Source organism: Chiloscyllium plagiosum, unplaced genomic scaffold, assembly GCF_037043375.1.
Source record: "Chiloscyllium plagiosum isolate Xiang-an unplaced genomic scaffold, Cpla_swu_hap1 HiC_scaffold_34, whole genome shotgun sequence".
NCBI classification, from domain to species: domain Eukaryota; kingdom Metazoa; phylum Chordata; class Chondrichthyes; order Orectolobiformes; family Hemiscylliidae; genus Chiloscyllium; species Chiloscyllium plagiosum.
Window position 1 is genome coordinate 27,167,263 of NW_028270172.1, and position 26,421 is coordinate 27,193,683.

Here is a 26,421-nt window from a genome sequence, read left to right on the forward strand (position 1 = left end):
GTCATCAGGGAAAGATACCAGGAGTAGTGGTTTCATTAGACGCGGAAAAGGCATTTGATAGGGTCGAATGGTCATATTTGTTTTACACATTGGAGAGGTTTGGCGTTGGACAGGTGTTTACCAAATGGGTCTCAACATTGTATAGTGATCCCAAAGCAGTTGTGGTTACCAATGGATTAGGCTCGGATAGCTTCAGTGTGGGTAGGGGCTGCCGTCAGGGATGTCCCCTCTCGCCATTGTTATTCACGCTAATAATTGAACCACTAGCAGAAGCTATACGAGCTGATCCTAATATAGTGGCCCCAAGGATTGGTACAGGTAAACATAAAATTACCCTTTATGCAGATGATGTTCTTCTATTCCTCAGTAACCCTTTGATGTCCATACCTCGCTTAATCCAAGTTATTAATACATTTAGTGTATTCTCAGGCTATAAAATTAATTTTTCAAAATCGGAGGCTATGCCAATGGGTGGCCTTGCTGTGATACCCCGCTTAGCGGACGGTTCCCTTTTTCCCTTCCGCTGGTCCCTGGAGGGTTTCTTATATTTAGGCATTTTTATTACTCCAGTATTTGGTCAGTTGTATAAGGCTAATTTTGTGTATTTATTGGAAAGGATAAGGCAGGACCTCCAGTGATGGGGAGACCTGCCAATTTCCTGGTTGGGTGGAATAGCATTAATCAAAATGAATATCCTGCCCCGTCTCCTATATCCTATGAGAATGCTTCCGGTGATGCTGCCGAGGACGGCTTTATGTAAATTATACGGCTGGCTGAGTTCCTTTATCTGGAATCATAGGCGGCCCCTCATTAAGCTGAAGAAGCTACAGCTTCCACAGGCAAGGGGTGGATTGGACTTCCCAGATTTTAGGAAATATCAATTAAGTTCCCTATTAAGTTACATAGCTGATTGGGTCTTGTCTGATCCACAATCAATTTGGTTGGACATCGAGGCTTCTCAAGTAAAATACCCACTTATTAACCTTTTATTCTCAGACAAGAGGAAAATCATTACAGATCACTGTAAAAACCCTATAATACTAAATACAATCAAGGCTTGGAATATAATGCGGCAAAATGAGGGTAATTCACATAAAACATCCCCCTATGCACCGATAGTGGGAGCATGGGGATTCCAACCGGGGTTAACAGATGCCACTTTTAAACTCTGGAGATCCAGGGGTATCTCATGTCTCGGGGATTTATTTAAAGATGGGGTCCTGATGTCTTTCGGACAGCTGCGTCAGAAATTCGGATTACCCAATGGAGACCTCTTTCGATACTTCCAAATTCGAGATTATATACAGAAGAAGACTACGTTATTAGATAGTCTTTATAAATCCGATAGAGAATGTAGTGTCCTACGACCAGTGGGGGTATCTTCCGTCAGTAATATTTATCATTTACTACATGATGAAGTATCGGGAGATATGGATAATCTGCTTAAAACATGGGATCAGGATCTGGGACTAGAAATCTCCACAGAAACGTGGAATGATATCTGGGAAAATGCTAGAAGAATTACTATTTGGAACAGAACCCAGGCTATCCAGCTGAAGATACTTCATAGGGCCCATATAGCACCGGTTCGATTGGCAAAATTTAAGGCAGGAGCATCTCCAATGTGTCCTAAATGCAAAATAGAGGTGGGCACTCTTGTACATTGCTTATGGACCTGTCATAAGATCCGTAGATATTGGACTAAAGTAGCAAGTACCCTGACAGAAATTTTAGGAACGGAAATAAAAGTGGACCCCGTATCTCTCCTCTTGGGCTTTTCGAACTTTCCCTCCCTGGACACGTACGGGAAGAGACTATTTTCTATTCTTTCTTTCTGTGCAAGGAAAAATATTTTGGTGAACTGGGCGACGGAGGGCCCCCCTGGACTTTCAAATTGGCACAGACTAATTATGGAATGTATTCCCCTTGACTTCCTTACAAATATGGTGCACCGAAAGACCGAATTATTTTACAAAATATGGCAGCCCTTTTTGAATGACATAAATACAGATATTTCGGCTATCCTAACAAGGGCTTTTATTTAATTGAGATTACAAACCTGGCTGGTCCGCGGCCCCTCGGGGGAGGAATCCCGCACGAATACGGGTTTTATTATATCTGATGTTAACACATCCCGAGCATGTAAGAGACTTAAATATACACCCTGGTTAGTTGTAGGTTAAATTAGTAGATAGTTGAGTTTTGTTTGTTTGTTTTTTTTTCTTTTCGGTTTTCTTTTGTTGTTTTGTTTTTTTTTGTCAAATTTTGGCTATTGTATATTTGAGCTAATTGCATATCAATGTTTATATCTGAGAGTTTTGTTTATTTTTGTAAACTTGTAAAAATGTTAAATTTCTAATAAAAATATCTATTAAAAAAAATTGATGCGATGTATTGAACAAACCTAGATTACTGTTAAGTTGAGCCTCATCAGTTCTGATGAAGGGTCACTAGACCTAAAATGTTAACTCGGATTCTTTTTTCAGATTCTGCCAGACTTGCTGAGCTTTTCCAGCAATTTTTGCTTTTGTTTCTGACCCATGAAATAGTGAAGTAGTGAAATAGTGAAATAGTGCTGAAGGCAGCATTAAGTAACCATTAATTCATAACAACCTTGAGTCACCTTGAGGCTGATGCAGGAATTTGTAAGGAATGGTTGTAGGAAATGGACAGAAGAGCAATGTGGCTGTCAGTAGGGACATTTTATCCCTATCCTTTCCCTCTATATGCACTCCTCATCTCACGTAGATGCTATTATTTTATTCAATTGTGAAGGATAATCGGATTTGAGAGATCTGAACTGAGGTAAGCTGAAACCAACATGCTCACTCGAAAAGACGAGAGACTTAACAAACAATCCTGGTCTTTTTCAATATATAATTTCAGTTACATCACACTGTAAACTTTTGCTATAAATTCTGTGAATTACGATCTTATACTCCACAACCTCCAGATGAAGGAGCAGCCCTCCAAAAGTTAGTACTTCCAAATAAACCTGTTGGACTATAACCTGGTGTTGTGTAATTTTTAATTTTGTACACCCCAGTTCAACACTGGCATCTCCAAATCAGAACTGGAGAAATCTCAATTCTCTGTCAACCAACTGCAATCAGATTTACTTCAATTTTGAAACTTGTATTGGCTCCCATCCTCATCAGGGAGCTGTTCTGTAACTTAAGCACTTTATCCTTTGTGTTGGAAATACTTTTCACTGCAATGAGAATGAAGTATGAAGCAAATATAGAAAATAGAAGTGCAAGGTTATTGGAAGACACTTGTCACTCTGAGATTTTCCAATATTAGAACTAATTGTCACTCGGAATTTCCTTGCATCAGCTCCCACTGTAACTTTGTCAGGTTTTCATACAACTCCAGGTGATTTACTGGGCCAGAACTGGAGTCTATAAAAACATTCCTAATTTATACTTTGCATGCTCTCCATTAACAAAGCATGGGTGTAGAAACAGATTATTGATGTGGGCCTCAGTTTCATAATGAATTACAATGAGCTTAATGAATATTAACCTATACTGATTGTAACAATAACTGTAGCTTCTTCTGCTTTTGAAGCCTGCAGTGAGTCCTCTCTTGCGGATATCGTATTCCTGGTGGATGGATCATGGAGTATCGGGATCCAGAACTTCAAAACGATTCAAGAGTTTCTCTACACCCTTGTGAATGGATTTGATGTTGGGCTAGACAAAGTTCGGATAGGCCTCATCCAGTACAGTGGAACTCCTCGCACTGAGTTTTTCTTGAATTCCTATAGTGATAAGAATGAGATTCTGCAGTATCTACAGCAGCTGCCGTACAAAGGAGGAGGAACAAGAACTGGGCTGGGCCTGAAGTTCATGCTGAACAAACACTTCGTGGAGTCAGCGGGCAGCAGGGCATCGATGGGAGTACCACAAGTGGCCATTGTAATCACTGACGGGCAATCCCAGGATAGTGTTGGACTACCAGCAAAAGCGCTGAGGGACCGAGGGGTCACCGTCTATGCCATTGGCATCAAGGATGCTGTGGAGAAAGAGCTGGAGGAAATCGCCAGTAAGCCAGCTAGCAACTATGTGTACAACGTGGCAGACTTTGCAGCCCTAAGGGGAATTTCACAGGCTGTCATCCAATTCGTTTGTACCAGGGTGGAAGAGGTGACTCGTAATTTATCTCAGGTCTCACAAGTTTCCCCAGGTATTGTACCTCAGAAGCCATCCAGTTCGGCAATTTTACGTATTGCGCCTGCAATGGTTGTCTTTTATTATTCTTTAAATTTGATATTCATGCAGTGTCTAGTTATGTTTAACTCCTTTTCTAGACACATTTTCTACCTTTCTCTTTGTGTCCCATCCCATTTCCCTTTCTTGTTGGATCCCAATAACAGACACATGACGTAATCTTGAAAGTAGTGGACTGTGGAAAATGCCAAGACTTATTTACCTTTCAGCATGATGGAAAAATGGGAAGACCATTCAGTCCCTCAAATCGCCTATTCAATTAGTTCATGGCTGATGTGCATACTAACTAACTTCATTTGCCCACCATTTACTACTTTACTGCTTTAACACTTGGGATTCAGTTAAAAACGGAATGCTGTTAACTGACAAAAATCTACAGATCTCAGTTTCAATGTTTTCAATTGAAATGGTCATAGTAGCTTTTTGCAGGAGAGGTTCTCGATTTCCAAAATGTTATTCATGAAGATATTTGTCCTGATGTCATAACTAAACTTAGATTATTTCTATTGTTTTGGAGTCTTCCAGCAGATTAATTTTTTTTCATCTATTTACTTATTAGATCCTTAATTCATCTTAAACATCTCAAATGCATCCTTAAGGAAAGGCAGGTTTTTACAACTAGCCCCCATAATAAGGCTAAAGTTGTTAATTTATTCTATGCTGTATCTATCCAAAGTATGTTTTCTGACAGAAGTGCTTAAAACTGACTGCAGTCCTTCAGATCTGGTCTAACCAGAGCTTTACTTCACAATAGAATATCTGTCTCCCCTTTGTTTGCCAGCCCCTTTGACATAAGGGTTAACATTACAAAGTTGGTTTAATTATTCTAAGTGTTGTCCACTGGATTTTAAAGATTTTTGTATATGGATCTTTAAATCTTACTGATCTTTCATAGTTTGTTGGTAAAAACAGAGGTGTCACAGCATCCACTAAACACATTGCACATGAACATAACTCCAATTGCAAATTGACTGGAGTCAGAATTATATCTTATTTTCATTCATTGTCCAGGACTCCTGTAACATTATCAAAGAAGTCACTTAGTATTCAGTTTTCACCTTCAAATCTAGTCAGTTTTTAGTTTGGCCCGTTCTGTTTTTAACTGAATCCCAAGTGTTAAAGGCACTTAGTTCTCCAGTTGAAGCTTATTCACGCTTTCCAGTTACAACCCAGGCTGGGGCTGATAACGGATGGGCCTAGGGTAGGCAAGACCAATAAAGACGAAAGTTGCATGCATGCAGGCATAATGGGAATTGAGGGCAAATGAAAAAAACAGCATAAGAGGAGAGGATCATATCTTCTGGTGAACTTTCAAAGTGAATCATTAACTCTTTGGGTGCACAGATATAAGAGTGGTCAGTGTGAAGAGAAATGGATCCCCACATGTACTAATGAGTCTGCAGGCCAGGAAGGCTGAAGTTCAGCAATTGATGTCTTCTTTGGCTGATGCTGAAGTCAAGACATTAAATAGTTGTGAGAAGGAATTTTGCCTGAAATGATTCTCACTACGACTATCAGTCATGTGAAGAATGTACAGACCATAGTTTAACACTAGTCACCCTGCATGTGCAAGCTTTGTGCTTCAGGGTAGTCACACCAGTCTATCCAGCAGGTGGCATAGGTCTGCAGTGATTCCTTTACTGAATTCTTTTACAGTACTTCATTGTGGCCATCTCAAAGTAGGTGCAATGGTAATGGTTAGTGACTTGTTATAGACCTGTCATACTTCCTTCCGTGCAGTGCCATTGGATTATAAAGAAGCTTACGGTCAGTTATTTGACCAGATATTGATATCCTAATGGCCTGCAGTGCTGCCTACTCCCATGGGTATTTGATGTATGTCTGACCATTACCATGTGATTCACTTGTTCACCATCATTGGATGACAGAACTACGAGTAAGATAACCACACAGCCACCAGCTTTACAGATGGTTTAAACTGCCTGCGGGCCCAATTTCACCGAAATCAGCAAAAGTTTCAAACAATTGTGCTGAACAAAGAGACCTTGGAGTGCAGGTTCATAAGTCCTTTAAAGTAGAGTCACTGGTAGATAGGATAATGAAAAAGGCATTTGGTATGCTTTCCTTTATTGGTCAGAGTATTGAGTACAGGAGTTGGGAGGTCATGTTGCAGCTGTACAGAACATTGGTTAGGCTGCTGTTGGAATATTGCGTGCAATTCTGGTCTCCTTCCTATTGGAAAGATGTTGTGAAACTTTAAAGGGTTCAGAAAAAATTTACAAGCATGTTGCCAGTGTTGGAGGCTTTGAACTACAGGGAGAGGCTGAGCAGGCTGGGGCTGTTTTCTCTGGAGCGTCGGAGGCTGAGGGGTGACCTTATAGGAGTTTATAAAATCATGAGGGGCATGGATAGGATAAATAGACAAAGTCTTTTCCTTGGGGTCGGGGAGTCCAGAAGTAAAGGACATAGGTTTAGGGTGAGAGGGGAAAGATATAAAAGAGACCCAAGGGGCAACTTTTTCACACAGAGGGTGGTACGTGTATGGAATGAGCTGCCAGAGGATGTGGTGGAGGCTGGTGCAATTGCAACATTTAAAAGGCATTTGGATGGGTATATGAATAGGAAGGGTTTGGAGGGATTTGGGCCAGGTGCTGGCAGGTGGGACTAGAATGGGTTCGGATATCTGGTTGGCATGGACGGGTTGGACCAAAGGGTCAGTTTCCATGCTGTACATCTCTATGACTGTAAGTATAGGATGAGGACTGAATGAATTGCCTGAAGTAGTCAGCAGGATTGATATGTTACTGCCTTACATAATGATTCCTTTGTTAGGATAGATGGAGAGAGAGAGAGAGATAAGGTGTAAATAGTTAGAATTTTCTTGTTCAAAGAATGAAGTATTTAGCAAGTGTTACTTTTTATTCTAAACCCTCAAGTTGAGGATGGGGCTGGGATTGGTAGTGATTGCATAAAGGTACATTGTGAACACTGCTGACCACTATAGTTATCTAAAAGCGTTTTATGAGAAATTGTTACTTTTTGTGTTTTCAGCTTGTAGAAAAGCCACACTTGCTGATATCGTCCTTGTGGTGGATGGTTCAACCAGTGTAAGTGATGAGAATTTCGAAGAAGTGAGGGAGTTTCTGAACACCTTCGTTAATGGCCTAGATATTGCAGAAAACAAAGTAAGGATTGGGCTGGTTCAGTACAGTGACGATCCAAAGACAGAATTCCTGCTGAATCAATATTCATCCAAGAGTGACATTCTGAACTACCTACAGAGGTTGCAACAGAAGAGAGGCCGGACCGATACTAGAAGGACCCTGGAGTTCCTGCAGAACCAACACTTTGTTCCTGCAGCAGGGAGCAGGGCAGCAGAAAATGTGCAGCAGATTGTCATCCTGGTCACCGACGGTGACTCCATCACTGAGGTGGACGATGCTGCCAACAGACTGAGAAATAGCGGAGTCACGATTTATGTCATCGGAATTAATATCCAAGGAAAGAAGGAATTTCAAGATATTTCCAGCAGACCAGTTCGGAGATATGCTTATCATGTTGCAAACTTTCTTGGAATGAAAGAAATTTCAAATAAAATCTTAGAGTCCGTGTGCAAGACAGTTGAAGCCCACATCCAAGGTTGGTGCAATTAGCTACGTTCATGACTCAAATTTTAACGTTTATGATAATTGCTGATCTTGAACTAGTCACCGTCTCACCTGAGGGAGTCCTGTACAGTCTGCCTTTTACGTTGAAACTTTAAACTGATGCCCTTGTGGCCTTAGCAGGAATGAAAAAAACATCCTGTAGCACAATGTAGGAGAAGATTATTTGATCATTGCCTTGGCATGGTGGCTCAGTGGTTAGCACTGCTGCCTCACAGCACCAGGGACCCAGGTTCAAGTCTGACCTTGGGCACCTGTTTGTGTGGAGTTTGCATGTTCTCTCTATGTGGGTTTCCTCCCACAATCCAAAGATGTGCAGGTCAGGTGACTTGGCCATGCTAAATTGCCCATTGTGTTAGTCAGGGGTAAAGAAAGGGTTGGGGAATGGGTCTGGATGGGTTACTCCTCAGAAGGTTGGTGTGGACTTGTTGGGCTGAAGGGCCTGTTTTCTTTAGTAGGGAATCTAATCTTATTGCTGCTTGTACAATACTGTTCTACACAAATTAATTGCTGCATTTTCTACATTGGAGCAATAATGAATTCAAAAATATTTAATTGACTGTAAAACAATGACATTGTGAAGTCATGAAAGGTGCTATAAATATGAATTTTTTTCCAATTTATTACATTTGCTGTAAGTAATATTCATTAATGTTCCTTACATCTTTAGAACATTAATTTGGAAGGAAATCTTTACAATAAGCCATACAAGATCAGCAATTACCATTGGATGAATGAAGGGTATTTTGAAAGCAAACATATCCCTCTTGTGCCATTGCACATGAAAAGTTAAATACACTGCCTGCAAAACTCCACACAGCTATTCCTGTTCTTCAACTGTGACTTTTCTGTGGATTTCCACCAGCAAAACAGTAGCAATGAGGCAGGAATAGCTACAAGAAATTCAGGAATCCACCAAAGTTGGAGGGATCAGTAACAAGATAGAATAGAGAACTCGTACGTGGATTTGTTCCTCTTTTTACCGTAATGCCTTCTGGCCTGACTGTGAGATTTGTGTTATAATTTCCTCCATCAACAATTACAGGCAGTCCCCGGGTTGCGGACAGATTCCATTCTTGATTCTGTTTGCAAGTCGATTTGTCTGCAAGTGGAACACAATGCAAGACAATGTAAAGTAATCGTTCTTAAGTACAGGAAATGTTTGTATGCCAGGTCTTTAAAATAACGCCCCTGTATGGGGTTGCATTCGTAAGTATGAACATTCATTAGTCAGACATTTGTAAATTGGGAACTTCCTGTATAATGGAAGCTGCCTGTGGATACTGGCCAAATTGTATTGACAACATCCTAACACTGATGGCACACTTGCACCTCCATTGGTGGCCATTATAAGTATGAACATAGGATGTTTTAATGGGAAAATGTTTAGATTCAGCTCATACAACGTAATATACAATAATTAGATTGATATAACAAAAAAGCAACCTTTAACAGTAACTCCAAACTTCAGTGATCATCCAAAGATGCAATAGTCCCAGCCAGCATGATGTGTGTGGACAATTGGTCTTGAGATCTCAGTGTGGAATCAACAGCTTTCCACTATAGCTAATGAGGCAACACCAAACCATAAGCTATTTCCTCCTCCACTGAGCAACAAGTTCTCCAATTAATATGAAGATCCCATTTCTTAATAATTTTCTTTATTATTATGATTCTTATAGCCCCAAACCTCTATAATCCTACTACTCCATTTCAGCTTTTTTCAATCTTAATCACCCTTATGCATATTAATTGTCATGCTTTCTCACCCTGACCACAAGGTGCTTGACCACCTTCACCCTTCCCTCTATCACCACTGCCAACCCACAATTGATGTTGCTCCTTCACGTGATTAAAATTTGATGGTCACAAACTTGATAGTGCTGATTATTTGATAGTGATGATGATGTGACAGTGCTGATTATTTGACAATGCTGATTAATTGATAGTGCTGATTATTTGATAATGATGATTATTTGACAGTGTTGATTATTTGATAGTGATGATTATTTGACAATGCTGATTATTTGATAGTGCTGATTATTTGACTGACGAGCTTGACCACTGTTACATCCCAATGAGCCATTTCAAATATGGCTGTATCTCCATTTCAAAGGCCTAGTGGTCTTGAAAGATAGAGCTATTGCCAAACATCTTATATTGACATAACCTGCTGCCTCTCCATTCCTCCACCACATTTCACCCTCCCCTCCAACTGCAATGTTGAAGAGACCTTTTCATTGTCAAAGGTTATCTGCTTGATTGGCTCCTTCCTTGTCTCCATCCTTTCTAGCTTTCCCCTTACTTCCCACTATGTATATCACCATATCTCCCTGATGTCAACAAGTTCATCCTTCTATGACCTTCACCCTTGACTCCTTTTCAACCCATTTCCTAACCATAGAACTTCCTTTCCTTAGTCCAGTGCTTACCGACACCATTGAAGGCTTAGGAAAGTAGGGGCCAATCAACCCCTTGAGCGTACGCTGCATTTCTAGTTCATAGTTGATCATCTCCCGAAAAGAACATTCCCATCTCCCTCGATGTCATTGGTAACTAGAAATTCATTAATCTCTGTCTTGAAGTTACTTATTGATTAATCTTTCAAGACATATTTATCACATTATATTCCATCTCTTCTTGCCCACTCACTCAGCCTGTTTAAACCCCTGGAATCCCCATTGTATCTTCCTCACAGCTCATTTGCCAACAATGTTCTATCATCTGTAAACCTGGAAATATTATAATTAGCCCCTATATCCAAATCATTAATGTGGAATATGTCCAGCTGAGATCCAAGCACTGATCCTTGATGTTAAAACCTGCCAAGCTCAGAATGACAAATGTATTCCTATTCTCTGTTTTCTGCCTGTTAACCAATCCTCAGACTGTGCTCGCATATTACCTTGAATCCCATGAGCGTTAATTTTGTTTACAAACTAACCGTGTGGAATTTTATCAAAAGCCTTCAGAAAGTCTAAGTACATTACATCCATTGGTTCTACCCCATTGACTCTGTTAGTAACATCCTCAAAACAAATTCAACAATTTTGTCAAATGTAATTTCCCTTCAGAAATCCATTTGGAGTCAGTCCTACCAGACAGTTAGTTTCTAAATACCCAGTAATTACATTCAAGATTATTTTCCCTATTACTCACATTAGGCTAACAGGTCTGTTGTTCCCTGTTTTCTCTTTCCCTCCTTTCTTAACTAATGGGGCTACACCTGCAATCTTCCAATCAGCAGGTACCACTGCACTGGAATTCTGAAAGATGATCACCAATTTCTGTAATCATCTCTTTCAGCACTCTCAGATGAAGGTCACTGGGCCCCGAGGATTTGAAAACTTTAGTCCCATTAATTTCTCCAATAAGACTTTACTTATAATAATTTCTTTAGTTCCACAACCTGATTTTACACTTAATTAAGAAATATTTCCCTTAGTTAACCAGGGAAACCTCATGCCTTCTTCTATAAAGACAGACACAGTACTTAGCCTCTCTGCCACTGTTCTATTCCTACTATAAATTCGCCTGTGTTGGCCTGTGACCAACCGTCATTTGTCTGTTAATATTTTCCTTTTTTTTACATCTATTGAAACCTTTTAAATTTCTTGCTATTTTACATTTATATTCTATTCTCTAATTCTTTGTCAATTTCTTGCTTCTGCTTTGCTGAATTCTAAAATTCTCTAATCTTCCACCTTACAATTTTTTTGGCAATTTTATAAACCTCCTCCTTTTACCTGAGATGACCTATAATTTACCCTTAAACATGAAACCCTCACTTTTCATGCTTTATATTTTTGCCAAGCACTAATTCTTTAACTACTTGACATTACCTATCTAAGGCCAAACTTTTAACGTATTCTCCCAATCAGCTAGAGCCAACATCCTCCTCATACCTTCATAATTGTGCTTATTAAGATTGAAGACCTCAGTTTCTGGATGAACTGCAGCTTTTAAACCTAACAAAAAATTCTATCACACTATCATCATTATTCCCTAAAGTTTCTTTTCCATCAAAATTATTAATTAGCGTTTTCTCATTGTGTAGTGGAATATTTTAAATAATCTGTTGCATTTTCAAAATATTTCTGCAGAATACTATCTTCAACATATTCCAGCAATTCTCTGCAGCATTGATGCTCATTAGATTTACTCAGTCTATGTGTAGGTTGAAGTCACCTATGCTTACTGCATTCTCCTTGCTATACAAAGATCTTATTTATTAATTTGTTTAGTGCTTTAATATTCAGTTCCCAGTTTTGGTCACTCTGCATAATGGCAGTTGAATCACACCCCTTCTCTTCCACAAGCATCAACAGTTCACCTATCTTGTTGTGAATGCTGTATGCATTCAGGTAGATTTTAATTCTGCCTTTTTAACGCTGTTGTGTAATTTGACCTGGGTTGGTTCTAGGCTTTTGTTTCTGCTAACTTCTTCTTTCATTTACTGCTTTACTACTTCCCATAATTAACTTTGTCTTTTATTCCATCTCAAATCTCTTCGTTTCCCGTGCCTCTAACAAGCCAATTTAAACTCACCCCCAGCCTTAAAACCCACAAACCTCTCTGTGTAGATATTAGTCCCGGACCCATTAAAATGGAACCTGTCCTCCTTGTACAGGTCCCCCTTTCCCATCCCCATGAAAACTAAAGCCCTCCCTCCCACGTGCACTGTTTTTCCAGTCATGTGTTCATTCACTAATTTAACCTTCCTATCTCTATACACTCTAGTACCTGGTACTGAGAACAATTCTGGATTATTGCCTTAGAGGTTCTGCTTTTCAATTTCTTTCCTAGCTCCCTAAATTCTACTTTCAGGACCTCTATCTATGTTAGTGTGCTAATGTGGGACCATAACCTCTGGATCTTAAACCTCCCTCAAAAGAACATCTTGCAGACGATCTGTGAGTTTTCCATCCTAGAATCATGTTTAGGGCAACAGAAATGCCTACCTGTCTTAACTATCAAATCACTACCACCACTACTACACATGGCTGGCACAGTGGTTCAATAGTTAACACTGCTGCCTCACCCAGGGCCCTGGGTTCGATTCCACTCTCAGGTGACTGTCTGTGTGGAGTTTGCATGTTCTCCCTGTGTCTATGTAGATTTCCTCCCATAGTCCAAAGATGTGCAGGTTGGGGGTATTAGCCATTGGAAATGCTGGGTTACAAGGTAGAGGGTTGGGTCTTGGTGGGATGTTCTTTGCAGGTTCGTGAGGAATCAATGGACTGAATGGCCATAAGTTTGGCTTTCTCTACATCCCTCTGAAGAGCCATCACTCTTATTAGTTTCCAATTCCATTCCCATTCCCTCCTTGCTAGCCTGTCTGCAGCATGAGACTCTGCTAAGAATGCTACCTACAAGAGTTCTCCATTTTGAAGATGGAAACACAATGATTCCAGCTCCCTCTCAAGGTCCAAAACCCAAGCTCCTGTTTTTGCAACTGGAGGCACTTCCCTCACATGTCTTGGTCACATGAAGTGACCCCAACTCTCCAGATATCACAAGGTGTGCAGTCCAGGTAGCTGTGCAGTCCAACCTTGCCTCAAGTCTATTTTCAAGGAGGAGAAAGTGAGGACTGCAGATGCTGGAGATCAGAGCTGAAAAATGTGTTGCTGGAAAAATGCAGCAGGTCAGGCAGCATCCAAGGAGCAGGAGAATTGACGTTTCGGGCATAAGCCCTTCTTCAGGAATGAGGCTCATTCTTCAGCTCATTCCTGAAGAAGGGCTTATGCCCGAAACGTCGATTCTCCTGCTCCTTGGATGCTGCCTGACCTGCTGCGCTTTTCCAGCAACACATTTTTCAGCTCAAGTCTATTTTCAGACCATTCACATCAATCTGGAGATGAGAGATAGCTGAAACTAAAATTACTCCCCAATAATCTCTGCCGAATCTAGCTGTGTCTCTGACAGCCTGTCTTGGCATTTTCATCTCACCAGATCCTCTAGGCACTGCTGACTTGCCTGTCTCAGATCTTCCTTTGACCTGCTCCCCGAACCTTTCTGCCATCAAAGTTACCAACAGAAGACCATCCTGTCCCATCTCTAAAATTTTGTTTCTCTCTGACATCCTCCAGCTTTATCCCCAAAGTTCGCTTGTAACCTGATGGATCACTCTCTGGGAGCTCAGATTTACCACCAACACTGAATCTATCCTGAACAAAATTCTCAAGTATATTCCCTATAATTGGAGAAGGCTGCTCTCTATCTCTCTCTATCCTCCTATCATTTCTTCACCTCTGCCCTATTAATCTCCACCAGCCATTCACCCCCACCATCCGTTAGCCACCACTATCTAATCTCTATTACTGTCTGTGGTCTACCTCTATGGAATTCTCTTGTCTTAAATCAAGTCCCATTTGTCCCACGTGCATTCTCTTTATCAAAGTAGATATTGAAAAGGTTATGGTCCATTCATTTTTTTAAATTAACTCAGCATTTTATCTTCTACTTTGCAGCCTTTGCAGTGAATTATGCTGACATCGTTTTTCTAGTCGATGGTTCTCAGAACATGGGAGCTGCAGGATTTCAGCAGATCAGAAGCTTTATCTTCAGAATTGTTACTCAGCTTGATGTTGGAGCAGATAAGTACCGAATTGGTCTTGCCCAGTATGACAATAATGCAAGAACTGAGTTCTTATTGAATACCTACATAACAAAGATTCAAGTGGCAAATTACATCAGGAGTGACCGCAGCTTTGCATTTCAGGGAGGACCAGGGTTAGCAATGGGCCGTGCCATTGACTTCCTGCGCAGGACGTTTTTCAGAGAGTCTGCTGGAAGTCGGAAAGGGGAAGGTGTTCCTCAGATAGTGATCATGATTACTTCAGCCTCTTCACAGGATGACATTACTCTACCTGCCAGAGCCTTAAAGAAGGAAGGCGTGAAAGTTATCTCCGTTGGTGTCAGACGGTCTGTCTTGATCGATCTCCAGCGTGTGGCTTTTCAGCCTAATTTTCCATTTGTTTTCCAGATTAGTGCTTTGGATGCAGTGATTCAATCATCTGATAAAATATCCAATGCAATCAGAATGTTAGTTCGAAGAGAGTTTCGATACAGAGAAACGAGAAGACCACCAGGTAATGTTTGATTCCTTTGCCTTTCACCCACATCCATTTTTGCTCCTGCACTGTACTGTATCTTTCATTGTCCCAAAACCAAAGATCTTTCTAAATCAGACTGACTTTCAAGAGCTATCTTGGCCTTGTTTGCTGAAAACAGTGAGGCGGCAACTTGTAATTGGAGCTGGCTCACTGACCACTTGACACCCCCCTTACTCATTCTAGTTAGGTAGAAGCATGAGTTGGGTGACCAGACTGCCTGCCAGTTTGGGATAACGTATGTAAAATGGAATCCTGTGACATCTAAGTGTCGATTGTGCTCTTGAAGAAAAAAATTCAGATCGTGCTCAGCTTCCTGATGCACTTGTTTAATTCCAGGTATTGTTTACAGAAAAACTTCAGAGGTCACATGACACCAGGTTACGGTCCAGCAGGTTTATTTGAAATCACAAGCTTTCTGAGCGCTACTCCTTGGTAGCTTGAACGAAAGCTTGTGATTTCAAATAAATCTGTTGGACTGCAACCTGTGACCTGTGTCCGTGTCTACTTCAGTCCAACACCAGCACCTCCACATCATGGAAACAGAAAAAGGCAATTGATGCTTGTTGTTTCTGTATCTTCTCACTTTTTATTTTGTCCAGAAGGTCAAGATTCCTCTATGTTTGGGTGATGGAATGAGACAGATTACAATGCTGTGCTGCTGCATCTAAGTGAACTGACAAGAGCCCAACTTGTGTATTTTTAATTTGGGCTCCAGCTCCAAAGCCCTTAGGGAAAGTAAAAGATCGATTTTTAAAACCAAACCTTACCATTATATTGGGAAAGAATTTCAGCAGGGGGCCATATTTTGGGTACATTTTAAAGAGATTAAGTGGGTTTACATCAGCTAAGTGTTATTCAGCATGTCTGATCTTCCTTTCCACTGAGCAGGCAAACACTGCTGACCATTTTCTGACACCTTTCACTTTAGCAAAGGGAACTGTGGGAAGAGGAAGGGTACAGAGGTTGGAATGTTGAGAGTAGCAATGATAGCAACTTGTATACCTTTCGCATAATTAAACTACCCACAGCACTTAATGTAGACAATGTTGGAAAAAAGTTGTTCCTTTAAGGATATACTCAAGAGGTCATAGAGAGCAGTAAATGCTCATAGGATCTCACTTTGAAGGGTGACTCTTCCTGAGTAAGGAGAGTTTGTTAGGAAAGAGATAGAGCTGACTAGTATTTATATTGAACTATGAACTATATGTATTGAACCACTAAGCAAATAAACAGTTGTGGAAAACTGTTTTCTTCCTGTTTCAGTAAATGGGTGATTAGCAGTTTAACAAAGAGGAACACTGTGAAGAAATCATTTTAAAAATCACACAATGCCAAGTTATAGTCCTACAGGTTTATTTGGATGTCCAAGCTTTCAGAGCGTCAGGTAGGTTGTGGGACAGGATCACATGACACAGAATTTATAGTAAAAGATCAAAGTATCAGACAACTGATGTGATGTATTGAACAAACCTAGATTGCTGTTAAGTCTTTTGTCACTTAGAATGGGGTTGCAAGTTTTGATTCATTACTATGTAAATCCCACACTTCTTTCAAGTCACATTCCTAGACTTAAGGTTTTACAAATAAAACTGATATCTCAGATCAAACAGTGCATTAAAGGTGTGAGGTTAGAGTCTATCTATATTCCAACCTTGAGTCAGACTGGTTTTATTTCCCAAATAGGAATTTATAAAATGTCACATGGACTGGCTGCCTACAAAATATAATGTATCTGCAAATACAAATCTGCAAATGCAAACTCACATGCATCTGCAAATGCATGCACATACACATGTAAGTCTATGGGATGAATTTGTATTTGCAGATTTGCACCTGTCAGATTTAAAGTATGCACCACATCTCTGAAGGGGCCCTGATCCAATTGCCTCTTCAGAACAGGATGGTCAACTGATCAAAGTTACTTATACGTATAAACAGCAGCAGATCAGACACAGATGCAGGGTTTTTCATCATAATGCAGTGGCAAAGTGTACTGTTGATTTCAAGAGAAGTTGATGGATTTGAAAACCAAATTTGATAAAAAGATACAGAGCTCATTAAGAAAACCACAGAGAGCAGTATTGGTTTATATAAGCAGATTGCAAACAGGGCTTAAGTGCACCCAATGTTAGATATAGGGAATCCTAGCAGCAGAAGAGAGTAGATTTGGAAGAAAAAGGGATTTAAGGCAAAGTGGAAATGAAGGATTTGAATGGAGTGACTAGGGAAAGACTACTGTCTCTGTAATGAATTTAACAAATACAATTTTCAGAAAGTGTGTGAGGAGAAATTTCTTTATGCAGAATTGCAAGAACACAAGCATAGTGAGTACTTTAGGGGAAAATAGCAAATATCTTTGAAAGAAAGGATGCAACAGAGTAAGCAGGGCAGTGGTGATGGTTTAGGATCCATAAAAGACCAGTACAGATACAATGAGCACAATAAACTCCACTACCTTTTAAATTACTTTGCTTTAATGATTTGCTTAAGAATTGCCCAAGTCAATGTGCTTAGATTCTTGAATTGACCTTAATGCTCCATATTGCATCCAATAGTACTCAAGTTTTGTTGTAATCGTATTTCTTTGAAGAGAAGGAAATGTAAATCCACATATTGTAAAAATTCAAAGCAAGGTGTTATGTGCTGTTGAAGGAGAATAATACAGTTGATGGTAAAACACCCTCTGAGTGTTTTACTTTGCACTCTGGAAACCCATATTTGGAGAAAAAACATTTCTTTCATATGCCTCCTTCTGATGCTTTTAATCCCCAGAGTAATCTTGTTTGGAAGAAAGTAGGAACTGGGTGATGTAACATCATTCACAACTTCAGGATGCCACAAAGCCTTGTGCAGCAAATGAGACATTTGCTGAATTTTTCAGTTGCTTGAAGAAGGAGGTGATGTTGAACCTGCATAAGGCACTTGTCAGACTGCAGCTGGAGTACTGTGTACAGTTCTAAAGTGCCACGTTATAAGAAGGATGCAAACACATTGGAGAGAGTGCAGAAGAGGTTTAAAAGAATGGCCCTGTGGATAAGGAATTTAAGCCATGTGGATATCATGAGTGGACTGGATAGAGTAGATAGGGAGAAACTGTTCATGACTGGACTGGATAGATTAGATTAGATTACTTACAGTGTGGAAACAGGCCCTTCGGCCCAACAAGTCCACACCGACCCTCCGAAGAGCAATCCACCCAGACCCATAGGGAGAAACTTCCCACTTGTAAAAGGAAAAAGAACAAGAAGGCATAGATTTTAAAGTGATTTGCAGAGAAGCAAGGGTGAAGTGAGGAAAAACTTTATCACTCAGTGAGTAGTTAGGGTATGGAATGACTGCCTGGGAAGTAATGGAGACAGGTTAAATTGAAGCATTCAAGAAGGCATGGGATGATTATTTAGATCAAAATAATGTGCAAGAGTATTTGGGAATAGATAGGAAATTCACAAAGGTAATGATGCTCATTTACTGAGCCAGTGCAAGCACAATGGAATGAATGGCACGCTTCTGCAGCATAACACTTCTGTGATTCTGTAAAATAGGACAAATAGCAACCACCAGATGCACAGTAAATTGCCAGCAAATATCAATGGGACAATGACCAGATGGTCAGTTTTATTGATGTTATTGTATAAGGCATAACAATTGACAAGGACATTAGAGAGATCTCCACCACAGTTCTGTGAATTGTATTGTGGTACCTCTTTCCAGCAATTTCAGAAGGCAGATGAGGGTTTGGTTTCACACCTTATAGTATTTCAATAGCTCTTACAGAACAACATGCCTTTAATACTGCACTGGTAGTGTCAAGCTAGAATATTTACTCATGTTTCTGAAGTTAGGCTTAGATCCCAGCAACTTATTGGTTCAGAGGTGAGTATGCCAACACTCAGCAATAGCTGAAAGCTTCACTATTAATACATTTGCTCTAAATTTAGTCAGGCTAAAATTTGCAACAAACTGTGTCAGTGCATTTATGAGTTTTGATGTGTCTTTTGTTTCTCACAGTGTGTCAGTCTGCTACAGTTGCTGATATTGTGTTCTTGGTCGATCAATCGGACAGCATCGGGGCTGTAAACTTCCAATTGCTTCGCGTTTTCCTACACAACATGATCAATGCGCTGGAAGTGGAGACTGAAAGTGTCCACATTGGTTTAGCTCAGTACAGCACCATTGCAGCGGAAGATTTCAATCTCAAAATGTACCGCAGAAAATCTGACATCCTGGACCACATCAAATCGATTCGATACAGTGGAGGCGGCAGGAACACGGGCATCGCTATTGATTTTGTGCGGAAGAATTACTTCACGGAGCAGGCAGGCAGTCGTGCTAGGAAAGGAATTCCTCAGATCCTGATAGTAATCACCAGTGGCGAATCCCAGGATGCGGTCAAGGACAATGCAGCTACTCTGCGCCGTTTGGGCATTACTGTGTATGCCTTAGGAATCCAAAATGCCACTGAGAGCGAGCTGAAGAAAATTGCGTCACATCCTTCAAAGACTTACGTTTCTATGGTTAAGGACTTCACGCAGCTGTCAACCATTGAAGGGGTGCTTCAGAAGAAGATTTGTAATGAGATCATCGAACAAACCGCAGTCCAGTCTGTCCAAGTAGAAAGGCTCAAACAAGGTTTGGAGAAATAAGTTAAATGCCCCCTTAAAATTATGGATATAATTCCTAATTCCTTGTTTTTATATGTTCATTCATTTGTATTAGGCTTTTCTGCAGCTGGTTGAATAATGTTTCCATCCTTTATTAGCGATTGCCCAATGTTGCTATTGAATTGTTTAATAGCCCATTTTTGTTCTTTTGTTCTACTATTTCTGTCAGACTTCAACAAAACATGCCAATATTGCTTCAGATCTCTGATTTCCCATGCTCCCTAATTATTGGACTTTGATCTTTACCCTTAAATACCTCAGATAAATTAGTCTTGACTGCATATAAACTTTATAAACATTGCAACAAGATTTTCATATACATTATGCAATTTGATTGAGTGTCCAGAGATCCATTAGTCTGTTGAAATAGCTGAGCCCTGGAAAAAGCCTTGGTTGTTTCACAGCTCTTACCCTCTAATCTCTGCTGCCAATTACACAATGTTTTTTACAAGATTATGAGGTTTCAAGTGTTTACAGTTTCCACGATTGGTACTTGATTACCTCTTGATGATCACCAATTTCATTGCTCTGTAGTAAAAGGCGGGTTATGAATGAATAATTTTTTGAAGAGTTTTTATTATGAATCCTTTAGGGTTCATTAGTTCAGTTGGTCAACAGGTACAGAAATGCTCTTGTTTAGCAAACAGGTAATGGGAAGTCAGTGGAGAGGCATGGGGTTGGCATAAAAGACATAATTTGCCAGGAGGGGATATGAAGAGGCATAGGCTGGCATAGGAGTTGTGATAGGGGTGGATGGAGTGGCACAGCCTTGTATGGGTTATCAGGGGATATGATGTGTGGGAGAATCGGTATAGTGGCATGAGATGGCATGGATGGTACATTGACAGTGTATGCGAGGTGAAGGAGTGTGAGAAGTGAGAGCTAGAGGGTTATGCCTTTTTCATTACAACTGGGACAGAGTCCCACAGCATCCAGAAGGGTTTTAAAATGGCCTCCTTAGCATCTCCCAAAACCTACATTTGTCCCACATCAGCTGGTTCCACATAGCCCCGACCCAGCCCTGAACAAGGGCAATCTGGTCTTTGTGGGTAATTCCTCCCAGGTGGTTCTGGAAAGCTGGAATTTTCCAAACTCCTGAAGATGAACAATCAGACCTTCATCCCTGTGGCTGTGTGGATAGTTACAATTATGATTGATCTCCTCAGGAAGTGTTAATGAGATCTTGGTCAAACCTTATTAGCTTGGCTCCAAATTTAGGGAGCATGCTTTCCCCACAGCTTGGGAAACTGACCAACAATGTGAAAGCCAGTTGGAGTATTTAAACTTGTCATTGCCCAGCCTGAATAAAAGCTCAGTTATTGCAGCTGTCATGTCAGTTCTTCCAGTAATTGTTTGGCAGAGAACTTTGTTATAGACACAGCTTTTTTCTCAACCTGGGAAACTTCCAATCTGGAAAGCTCATGGTAGAAGGGTGCAGAGGATTTGTTTAACAGTACGTCACAAATGATAACAGTGATGATGTGTTGCCATTGGATCTGTACATGCACAAGAAGGGGGGTGTAGGAAAGGGATTGTGGAATGTGGTTCAATAATGTAATTTGTGGGTGTTGCTGCATAGTGATTATATCACCAAATTAGTAGCAACAGGTGTAGTGGTCTTGAAAATGTTGGATTGTTGTAAAGATGTAATTTATGGAAGAAAATCTGTTGTCCTAACCAAGTTTGGTTTTCAGACCCAGTGCAATGTGATTGACTTGGAACAGCTTTTGAAATATCCTAGATGTCACACAGTTGAATAAACAGCCCCCAAAGGGTTTAGTATGAATGCAACCAGAAGAAAAATCAATTGACATTGACTGAGGTGTCAAACATGGCAAAGGCCCACTCAGCGCAGTCAACGCTGCTTAGTTCTCCTCTCTCACATGTGAGGACTTATGCACAAATTGGGAGACAGAAGCAAGTCAAGTCACAATCTGATATACTCAGGATCATAACTATCAGTTAAAGTTCTGGGTCGTCGACTACTGTCTTTGTTATGTCCAGTTTCATCAACAGGACAGTCCCAACATAGATGTGATGACAGGGTGGTATAGAAATAGAGTTGCCTGGGAGTCTTCGACATTGACTCCAGACCTTATGATGTCTTACAGAATCAGGAGAAACATAATCAAGAAAACCTCCTGCTAATTACAACCCCCGAACTGATAGAGGAGCACTCCTCCACTTTGAACACCACTATAGATAGCACGAACACTGCTTGCATTCTGGGTTAGAGACTTCAGTGCTGGTCACAAGGAATGACACTTTAACACTAATACCAATGGTTCTGGATGAGTCATGAAGACAAGACCTGTGACAGGTAGTGAGAGAACTAACCATAGAGAAAGTCTTATTTTGTTTTATCTTCAGAAATCCAATTGTTACGTCTGTCCCCAGCACCATTGGTAAGAATAATCAGCCCACAGTTCTTGTGGGTATAAAGTGCATCCTCCATCATGGTGTGTAATTCTATCACATACAAAATGTTTATCACTGAGCATACGCTTGATCTTCGCTGCTGACCCGACCCATCAAAGTAAGGAACCATCCCCTGGAGAATCTAATTGCAAAGTTTTGTTTTAACTTATTCCAGTGGGTTGGAAAACCACAGGCTCTGGTAAAACACCAATTTTTCACCCTTTAACTTGACTTCATTGAAAAATCAAATTGGGCAATGTTTAAAACCAGCATTGCACCTAACCCCTATAGTTTCCTTACTGGTATTTTATGTTAAATTAAAATATGTCCTTTCTCAGACTTTGGCAGACTATAGAAAAATGCATTAATTTGGACTGTTTAGTAGATCCACACAAAGTGCAAAAAAAATAAAAACATGATGCAAGTCATATGACTCTGTACTAGAGGTGCAAAGTGGGCTTATAGTGAATCAGAAGCTGATTTTTCACTGTAAATGGTTTTTTTTTTCACTGAATGGCAGAACAATAGTTCAAGGCTCTGTATGGAAGCTCATTTCCTTGTCTTGCTGTTGCTTTTACTTGGTTTGAAATAAAATGTCTTGTCAATATTTTCAGCTTGTCCTGTTTTGCTTTGAGCCCAGTTTGTGCTGCTGGCAGGAATCAATTTCACTCCTTAGTGTCAAATCACCCTGTTGTTTATTCCCGTAACTGAAGCAATGCCCTTTTCTCTTCTCAGGCTGTGCCGAAACAGAAGAAGCCGATATCTTTTTCCTAATTGATGGGTCCGACAGTATATTCCCTGAGAAACTCATGGATATGAAAAGGTTCCTGGTAGATGTAGTGAATGTATTCAGCATCGGTGCAGATAAGGTTCGTGTGGGAGTTGTCCAGTATGCAGATAGTCCACGAATTGAATTCGGTATCACTCAGTACACCTACCAATCAGATTTGGAAAGAGCAATTAAGCAAATCTTTCAAATGGGAGGAAGCACGGCAACTGGCCAGGCATTAACCTACATGAAGAATCTCTTCAGCGATGCCGTGAGAAGTCGTAGAGAGAGGGTGCGGCATATCCTCATCATTATCACAAGTGGACAATCAGATGATCCCGTGAGAAGCCCTGCTGCAGAGCTGAGGAAACAGGGAGTAGATATTTATGCAATAGGAGTTGGAAATGCAGATGAATCTGAACTTCTGCAAATTGGAGGAATCAAAGGAAGAATTTTCTATGTCACCAACTTTGATGCTTTGAAAGATGTGAAGAATAACATTTTGTGGGACCTCTGTTCTGAAGGAGGTAAGCTTTGGATTTCAGAACTGCTTAACAATTGACTGGAAGCCCCTCCATTTGTCTCTTGGTGTCTATGGAATGTTTCCCTTTTAGCCAAGTATAATAAATGGGAGCAATTTCTCGCTCTTCAAGTGTCTGATTGGGCAGTAATGAAGAACTGTTTATTTGGGTACTGAAGACTTTACATTGGATCTTGTCATGTGGCAAAATGAAACACCTCATCCTCCACACAATTTGATCAATATTGTTATTAATTGCATTAATTGCCTGATTTTTTTTGTTATATTCTCTTGCTTAGGTGTTAATAAAAGGAAAACAACAATAATATTAATGTAAAAATGCTTTACCTCTCCTGAATTTTATTTCCCACTAATCTCAATGGAAGGAGAGGCTTGGCATGGTTAATATTTATTTTGTTTCAAAGTCTTTTCAGGAAATGAGTTGAGAGTGTACGGTTTATCCGACTCAGTCTGTTGCCAGCTGTGAGATGGATGTGCTTTCCTGAGGGACCAGTGGTAGGATGTGATGGTGTACACTGCACGATTTAAACTCAGGAATTTTTGTCTGTAAACTTTAAAAGATGCAAAATCATGGGCTAGGATTTATGCTACTTTGTGACTTACTCACATTGTACCAGAGGTATATCACAGAACAAGGTATACTTTTACATCAAATACATTTCTTAAATTATAATTTCAAGTATATAAGTATTTTGAAACATGACATGCAGAAAGTGCTTGGGAGGAAAAGATAACTTTGGACCTATGATTTCCAAAGCTTCCCTATTGCCAATTGCCTCACTTCATGTCAGGGTTTTGATCAATATTGGTTGCATTAGTCAACAATTCCATTATTATTATAGAATGAAAATATGAGGGTGGTAGAAGGGGAACAATATAAGCCTTGATCTTTCTGGGTCCATATTCCTGAAGAAGGGTCAATAGGCACAAAATGTTAATCCTGCTTTCTCTCTGCAGATGCTGCCAGACCTGCTGAGTTTCTCCAGCACTTTCTGTTTTTCTATCGATTCATATGTTGCTTACAATGTGGAGTGTTAGCTGGAATGCAGAAAAAGAGGGGCTTTTTTTTAATAACCTAGTTTGAACTTTTCTATTCAAAAGAACAACTGGCAAAATTATGTGATTTCTTTCTCTCAGCCTGCAGGAAGCTGAACATAGCTGATATCATCTTCGTAATTGATGGATCAGGAAGCATAAATCCCGAGGATTTCAGGAAAATGAAGACATTTATGAATGCCATTGTGAACAAGACCTTTACTGAAGCAGACAATGTGCGTATAGGTCTGATACAGTTTGCCTCCAGTCCCAAGCTAGAGTTTGAACTTAGTGTACATTCAGTGAAAGCTGATCTACTTGCAGCGATCAATGACATGCAGCAGCTGGAAGGGGGCACTCTCACAGGTGATGCACTGAGATTTGCTGTGGACTATTTTGATGAAGCTAAAGGGGGTCGCCCCGATGTTCCACAGTACCTCGTAGTGATAACTGACGGAGAAGCACAAGATGAGGTCCTTCAACCAGCCAAAGCCATAAGGGATAAAGGTGTCATCGTGTTTGCTGTGGGCATATTCAATGCTAACAGCACGCAGCTTCTGGAAATTGGAGGAGCTTGGGATAAAGTTCACTATGTGGAAAACTTTGATCTGCTGGATTCTCCAGAAAAACAGGTCCTCTGGGAGATCTGCAGCCAGCCTGAAGGTAAGCACAGTGGGATAATTACTGGAGAATTGGAGAACAAGAAATGAACCTTAAGATGTAACTCTTCATCAGTAACTAATATTCAGCAGGCTCTTTACTGAAGTCTTTGAGGTCAAATTTCCTAAGGCTTGCTGATACCACCCCCCCAACCCACCCCTCCTTGTTTGGAAAGGGCCAGAACATAGAGTAGGATCTGTAGATTCCTCGGAGTTTTATTTGGACTGGATCTTCTGTCTGTCACCAACAAATCCATAGAAGGCACACGGCTGAGGGTGGGTTTGGAAATTCTTACACTTAGAATTTCTGTATTGTTGACATGTCAGATACTAAATACCCATAGACCAAGAAGAAAGAGTTACACTAATCTTTTCCATAAGTATCCACCAAGGGGTACAAGCTGTTTTGGCAAATAACATTGTTTTCAGTGGATTTTTCTCAGGCAATCAGATGCTAAACTGTCAGTGCTGTAAAATGATTAGTTTCAGCAGTAGGATGTGAGTATTCTGAATCACATAAAGATTGAACAATAATTTTCCTGCTGTTCTTTATCCCCCCTTAGTCTGCTTGAGAACTGAAGCAGCAGATATTCTTTTTGTGGTCGATGGATCAGGCAACATACAGCCATACGATTTTGAGAGGATGAAAAGATTCATGATGACATTGGTGAACAGTTCAGACGTGTCCCCCAGCAAGGTTCAGTTTGGCGCCATACTCTACAATAATGACCCTGACGTTCAATTCCGGCTCAGTCAGTTCGGGAGCAAAAACGAAGTCCGCCAGGCAATTGGTCGAATGCAAATGAAAGAAGGACCCAGCTTCACTGCACGTGCTCTTCAACAGGCCAAAGAACTTTTAGCCCTCGAGAAAGGAAGTCGGCAGACAGTTGGGGTTTCGCAGTTTGTCATTGTGATTACTGATGAAGAAGCCGCAGATTCATCAGCGGTACCAGGGGCAGCGGAGGACATCAGAGAAGATGGAGTGACCGTCCTTGCTGTGGGGGTAGCAGGAGCCAATGAAAGAGAGCTCGAGGCTATCGGAGGCTCGAGGGAAAACTACCTTTATGTTCAAGACTTTGACGCCTTGAAAAACATAGTGAGGGATTTCTCACAGCTGGTTTGTACAAACACAAATCCAGGTAAAGGAACATTTGTAATCTAGTGATGAGCTCAGGGCAGAAATGTGAGTTGAAAGTCTGATAGTGCTTTTCCATATCAGTTGGGAATGGGAGTATGGATTAGGTAATCTCACTCTATTTTGGCTCATGAAGGCTTTTTACTATCCAGTTAGCAATGCAGTTTAAAATAGGGCAGACCACCTTCAAACAAACATAAGGCAGAAAGTGTGAGAGACTAAGGCTGTCA

At 40.5% G+C, this 26,421-nt stretch overlaps 1 protein-coding gene across 1 annotated transcript in view; it reads left to right on the forward strand.

Moving 5' to 3' along the window:
• LOC122564270 (collagen alpha-6(VI) chain-like) overlaps positions 1-26,421 on the forward strand; it is a 141,809-nt gene that overhangs the window by 33,025 nt on the left and 82,363 nt on the right. The window contains exons 3-9 of the mRNA XM_087978571.1: positions 3,571-4,188; positions 7,245-7,832; positions 14,329-14,949; positions 18,982-19,602; positions 22,788-23,348; positions 24,500-25,060; positions 25,620-26,195. Coding sequence (XP_087834697.1) covers positions 3,571-4,188; positions 7,245-7,832; positions 14,329-14,949; positions 18,982-19,602; positions 22,788-23,348; positions 24,500-25,060; positions 25,620-26,195 — 4,146 coding nt within the window. The remainder of the gene's footprint in view (positions 1-3,570; positions 4,189-7,244; positions 7,833-14,328; positions 14,950-18,981; positions 19,603-22,787; positions 23,349-24,499; positions 25,061-25,619; positions 26,196-26,421) is intronic.